Below are 5,891 nucleotides of genomic sequence, written 5' to 3' on the forward strand. Positions count from 1 at the left end.
GCCATAGTTTATGAAATGTATGTTGTCCACAAAGGTTGTTGTAGATATTGTAGATGAAAGTCATAATAGTAGCTTGTCATGTGGGTCGCAGATGATTGCTTATGAAATGTATGTTGTCCACAAAGGTTGTTGTAGGAAGCTGGCGGAAGCTGTCGGAGTTGTAAGCCATGATTGTTGTAGTTGATCAAATACTTTGTATTAGGGAGTTGTGATAACATTGGTAGGTCGCGGATGCTGAAATTGAGAGCAGCATGAGCTGTGAACCACGTAGGTCGTAGTTGGTCACATATGTTGTAGAGGTGAACTGTGATGATGTTCACGGGGGCTGGAGTCAGAATCTACAAGAGTTGTGGACTACATAGATACATAGTTAATCAAATAGATTGTCGTAATGTTATGACGATGTTCACATGTCGTAGGGGACAGAGTCGGGAGGTGCACAAGTTGTGAGCCAAGTAGGTCATAGTTGGTCATGTAAGTTGTAATGGACCTACATGGTGAGTTATGATAAAGTTCATAAGTCGGAGGGCCCAGAGTCAGGATCTGCACAAGCTGTGAACCACATAGACCATAATTGGTTGCATGGGTCGTAATGGTGAGCTGCGATGACGTCCATAGGCCGCAATGACTTAAGGCGATAACTAACCGAGTTATGAGCAAGTTAGTCATAGTTGGTCAAATTGGTCATAGTGGTGAGTTGTGATAACATTTGTAGGCCACAAAGGCTGGAGTAGGGAACTATACAAATTGTGAACCGCATAGGCCATAGTGGTGGAGAGAAAGTCAAAGTTTTCGGGGAGCACTATTACACGGTTTTTAAGAGGCATCGTTGCACTATATGCTCGATGCATTGTTACACCATTATCAAGGTATGTTGTTGCACCGTATTCGGGGTGCGTTGTTACATCATCTTTAAAGTGTGTTGTTGCATCTTATTCGAGGTGCATTATTATATCGCCTTCGGGAGAGGGCATTGCACTGTATGTGTGGTGCAATGTTACATCATCTTCAAAGTGTGTTGTTGCATTTTATTCGGGTGCATTATTATAACGTCTTCGGGAGACGTCATTGCACCGTATGTGGGGTGTGTTGTTACACCGTCTTTAGAGTGCGTCATTACATCGCCATCATGGTGTGTCGTTGATCCGCAACTGATGTGCGTTGTTACGTTATCATCAGAATGTCGCTGCATTATATTTGGAATGTGTTGTTACACTATTTTCGGAGTGCATCGTTGCATAGTGTATTGGACAACATAAAGCTCCACCGGGGATTTCACTGTTCCACAACTCTAAAAGGGACTTCGCTGCAATGAGCAGGTCGTGGTTGACGATGGCCAATGGGTGGTTGTCGGTATTGGTCGAAGGTCCTAACAGTCAGAGGTGGCAACTGCCAGAGTTGGTGACAACTGTTGGAGGCAACGATGATTGTTGGAGGTGGCGAAAGCCAAGGCGGAGGCGACCAGTTGGATGGAAGCGATGACAGTCGGAGGTGGGAAAAGCCAGAGTTGGTTGAAGGCATTGGTCGGAGTTGGCGATGGCGACTGCCAGAGTAAGAGGTATTTGTGAAATTTACGATGCAAAAGTGATGTTGGATTTCAACACTTCCTTCAAGCTTTGGTTTTCTTCTTGCTCAAGGTTTAGGCATCCTTCTAAAGAGATGGTTAGAGCCATATTTATAGAGTTCATGTTGAAAAAAATAAAAAGAATCCATACCTTTCTGATCAGAAAATCTGGAGATATTTTTTTTATCAGACAGTGTTTGATGAATCTTTGAGGCCTTAATGATGTCACAATTGAGCGGTCTTAGGCTCATTGGATTAGTCTCTCCGAGATGCTTGATTCGACTATAAACATGTCAGATTTGGAATATGTTTGATATTTCAATTATGCATTAAAATTTTTTAGAATAGTTTAACAATTTGATCTATTTTTTATTTGGCTCATACTGAAAAAAATTTGGTATCATTGTGCAAGTATCGTTGAACCGATTTTGACTACAAGATTGCTGAAATTGAATTTCTGATGTTTTTTTAATCAAAAATCAATTTTTTTATTTAAAAATCACGACTTATCAATATTGAAAAAAATTTGGTATCATTGTGCAAGTCTCGTTGAACCGATTTTGACTACAAGTTTGCTAAAATTGAATTTCTGATGTTTTTTTAATCAAAATTCAATTTTTTTATTTAAAAATCACGACTTATCAATATTAAGAATTTTAACAATCATACTAAAAATATTATTACTATAAATTTGTATATGAGAAAATATTTGTATACATTTGAGGTATTAAAATATTAAAATATTATTGTAATTAAAAATGTTTATATAATAGTTGTTTTTTTTTCAAGAAAAAATATTTGACAAGGTTTTTTTTTTTTTGATAAATGCAGCATTTTATTAACTCTGCCATCGTTTGTCAATTAAATGAAGCCTTTGACTAAATTACGAAGCCTAGATTTGTTTAACAATTAAATAATTCATTTAAAATTACAAGAGGCGTTTGCATAAATAACACTCAATTTTTATCTATTTATATATATTAAAATTTAAACTTCAATATTTACATGTAAATCCTTCCTTTTCTTAACATCATAAAAAAACATATCAGCATTATTAAATTTTGTCTTAGTAAAATGTATTTTCAAGCATAATTTATAATATTAAAACATTATAAGTGTAGATATCCAATTTTAAGAGTTAGATATGTAAACACATAATAATTGTGTGGGCATGCATGTAATTCTTCCAATAAAAAATGCAATAACAATTATATAAATACAATATTCTTACGACCTCTGCAATAAAAAAACAATAAATTCATTGTAATTATCAAGTACACAATGGAGCAACAATGGAGATGCCTTCCTCCTCGCCCGCTTCCCGGCTCAGATGTATCACTGAAAGCATGGGAGAGGTTGACAATTTTCTCGCTAGTACTGACTAGCACTTAGCTCCTTCGCGGCAAGAGAGAACTCCGGCGGCGGTGGTGATGGCGGCCACCATGGAAGACGACTTGGCTCCAAGGCTAGACGCCCTTGCATAGCTCGCCGCCGCCCCTGCTCCGGACGGAGTAAAATAAGCGCCGTTGAGAAGAAGATCACCTTCCGACCTCCAGTTCCAGCCCTTCCATGCCCTTTGATCCCTCACCACCCTCTTCGTCACTTCTTTGGCGAATGGGTTCGCCGGAGCAAGGTATCTGTTTCCTTGGCTGTTGATGGTCGGCTCTGCGCTGCCGCCAATGGCGTACATCTCCCAGTGAGTGTAGTCATTGTTGACCACGTGGAAGTAGCCATGCCTGCACCTGGTTGCAGCACGTAAAAATCTCTTTTTTATGATTTACTGATGGGAAATTTTAATGTCAGATGAAGGAGGAGGAGAAGTTGCCTCGGCTTTCGCTGAATCAGCCCCTCGCCAAAAGCAATTGTCACCTGCATCACTTTATCTTTACCGTACGAATCGCTGTGGCCGAGCAGCATCACCTGGAAAGATTTAACATAAATACCATTCAACTTTTATGTATTTACATTTCAACAATTTCAAATCACAACCATACCTCGTTGTGATGCGTGAAATAATTATTAGAAATAGTAATGGCGGTGGATCCGATGATGGCATCAATAAGCCCATCGGCGCAGTTGGAAAGGGAACAGTGATCCACCCAAACATGACTCCCGCCGAAAATCGACACGCCGTCGCCGTCGGCCATCGTCCTCCATCCATAATGCGTCGGCGAGCTCCTTACCATCGCATTCCCCGTCGGCTTACAGTCATGAATGTGCAGGCCATGAATGATAATGTTGGTCACGAACTGAATCGTGATGCAGGCGCCATTGGCGATGTGGACGCTGACACCGCGACCGTCGATAGTCTTGAAGCTGTTCATGATTAGTTCCTGTTTGAGGGTGATGGTCATGTCGCGCTTGAAGACGATCCAGAGAGGTTCGTTTTGTATCACGGCGTGACGGAGAGTCCCCGGCCGGGGGTTCACGGCGTCGCCATCGCTGGGATCGGTGACGGTGTAGTAGCGGCCGTCGCGGCCTCCGATGGCGTTGCGGCCGGATGCCGCAGTCTGTTAGCCGCTTGCGGTTGAGGTGCCAGTCAGAGTCGCAGCGCCAGCAGTCGTCGATGGGGTTGCCGGTGGAGCAGTATAGGTAGCCAAGGCGGCGTCTTGATGATGTGCTGTTTATGGGCCTGGTTTCAAATGAGAGTTAGGGCCCGTTTGTGGAAACTTATAATTACGGGAGAATTTTCTTAACTCCGCTGTATTTTTTGGATCACACATTTTGCCCGCTTATCCAAAAACTCCGTACACATTTTACACTAAACGCAGGTCGCGGGTTAAACCCCGCGGTCTACCCACGAGCTTCATTGCAGGATAAACTGCTCATTTTGAAAGACAAAAACTGCCCTAAAAGAACTCTTGAGGGACATTTGGGACAACTTGTGTTTATTCACATAAACAATTTATCCTGAAACACGGCCCACAAGATTAAACACGTTGTCTATATTTAGTATAAAAACTTAACCGTGTTTTCAAAAAGCTGCCCGAGCATATTTTCTTGATCGCTAATGATGTGGTTGAGGTGGAGTAGATGGAAGGCAATGAATGTGATAACAGATCCAATAAATGGAGGAAGGAGAAGGAAGGGGAGTACAGGGGAGGGGGATGAGGAAGGAAGGAAGTTCAACGAACACCACCGCATGGTATTAATGAAGAGAGCGTGACAGTTCAGTACATTGTAAATTTTGTTTTTTTTGGAAGATTTTACTTAATTATTATTCCATTCTTATGTATTTACATATCTAATACTTAAATTTTCAATTTTTATTTACATACCACATTTTTGAAAATCAGAAAATGTATAACATCGGTGTAAGAACCGTCACATGATTGTTGTGGTTGATACTCTTCACAGAGAGCTATGGTGTGATGTGAACAATTTGGGGGATATAAATGCAAAAAAATAAGTTTGGGTGTTGAATGTGTAAATGTATAGAATAAATTATATATCATATTGATTCTATTATAAGATTTCATGAAGCTGAAAAATAATTTTATTCTTTTTTTTAATTTTAAAACTAACGAGAAAATAGATTAAACAGTAATGTAAAAAAGCTTGGCCCTGCAACAAAAACACAATGCCTCTTTTCAGCTCATGTCGTAGCAGATCCGTTCCCCTTTTCAATACAGTTTTACTTCCGAAAACTGCAGTTAAATAACCCCAAAAGCATGCCGAGAAATTTGCACAGAACAGAATATATTTGTCCCGAGATTTCACAGATCAATAGCTTAATTTTATCAGAAATGCAACAAATTCAACCCACTCTGTTTTTCCATAAAGAAAAAGAAAGCAAGAGAAACAGAGTAGTGCACCTGGAAGCTGTGGTGTTCCCGCCGGCGAGCAGCGCGAGAAAACACAGAGCAAATAGCGGGAGCAACTTCAAGCACTTCGCCATTGCCGCTTCTCTCAATCCCCCTTCCTTTCTTAACACTCCTCCCTCAATCTGGTCTGTTGGAAAGATACAGGGAGGGAGAAAACGAGGCCAGCTTCTGACAACAGAGCTTATTTATAGACCCCATTAGAGCTAATCATGGTGATTACTCTTCACCTGTATGTATAAAGCTCTTAAACTAAAAGTTTAATTAGACTTGCAGCGTGATAGTGAGAAATTAGATAAATATATACATTTTTAATGTAAATGATTAAAAAGTTGAATTTTTTTTTTGGAAAGAAAATCACGTGACAATCATTTGGTGGTTATTCTGAGGATTTAAGTTGAATAATGTTGATTTTAATAACATAAATGTGAGATTTTTAGGTGATAAACAAGAGGGGTTCTTACATATGAATCATATGGGAGACTCATATTTACTTATCTCACATC

At 40.0% G+C, this 5,891-nt stretch overlaps 1 protein-coding gene across 1 annotated transcript; it reads right to left on the reverse strand.

Annotated features, from left to right (window-relative positions):
• Positions 1 to 2,730: 2,730 nt before the first annotated feature.
• Positions 2,731 to 5,462, reverse strand: LOC110018796 (probable pectate lyase 15). The gene is given in 5 exon segments (XM_020716234.1): positions 2,731 to 3,306; positions 3,390 to 3,484; positions 3,559 to 4,063; positions 4,065 to 4,202; positions 5,380 to 5,462. Coding segments are annotated over 5 exon segments (1,182 nt in total). The 3' UTR covers positions 2,731 to 2,945.
• Positions 5,463 to 5,891: the final 429 nt, after the last annotated feature.

This window comes from Phalaenopsis equestris, unplaced genomic scaffold, assembly GCF_001263595.1.
Source record: "Phalaenopsis equestris unplaced genomic scaffold, ASM126359v1 Scaffold000036, whole genome shotgun sequence".
Taxonomy (NCBI): domain Eukaryota; kingdom Viridiplantae; phylum Streptophyta; class Magnoliopsida; order Asparagales; family Orchidaceae; genus Phalaenopsis; species Phalaenopsis equestris.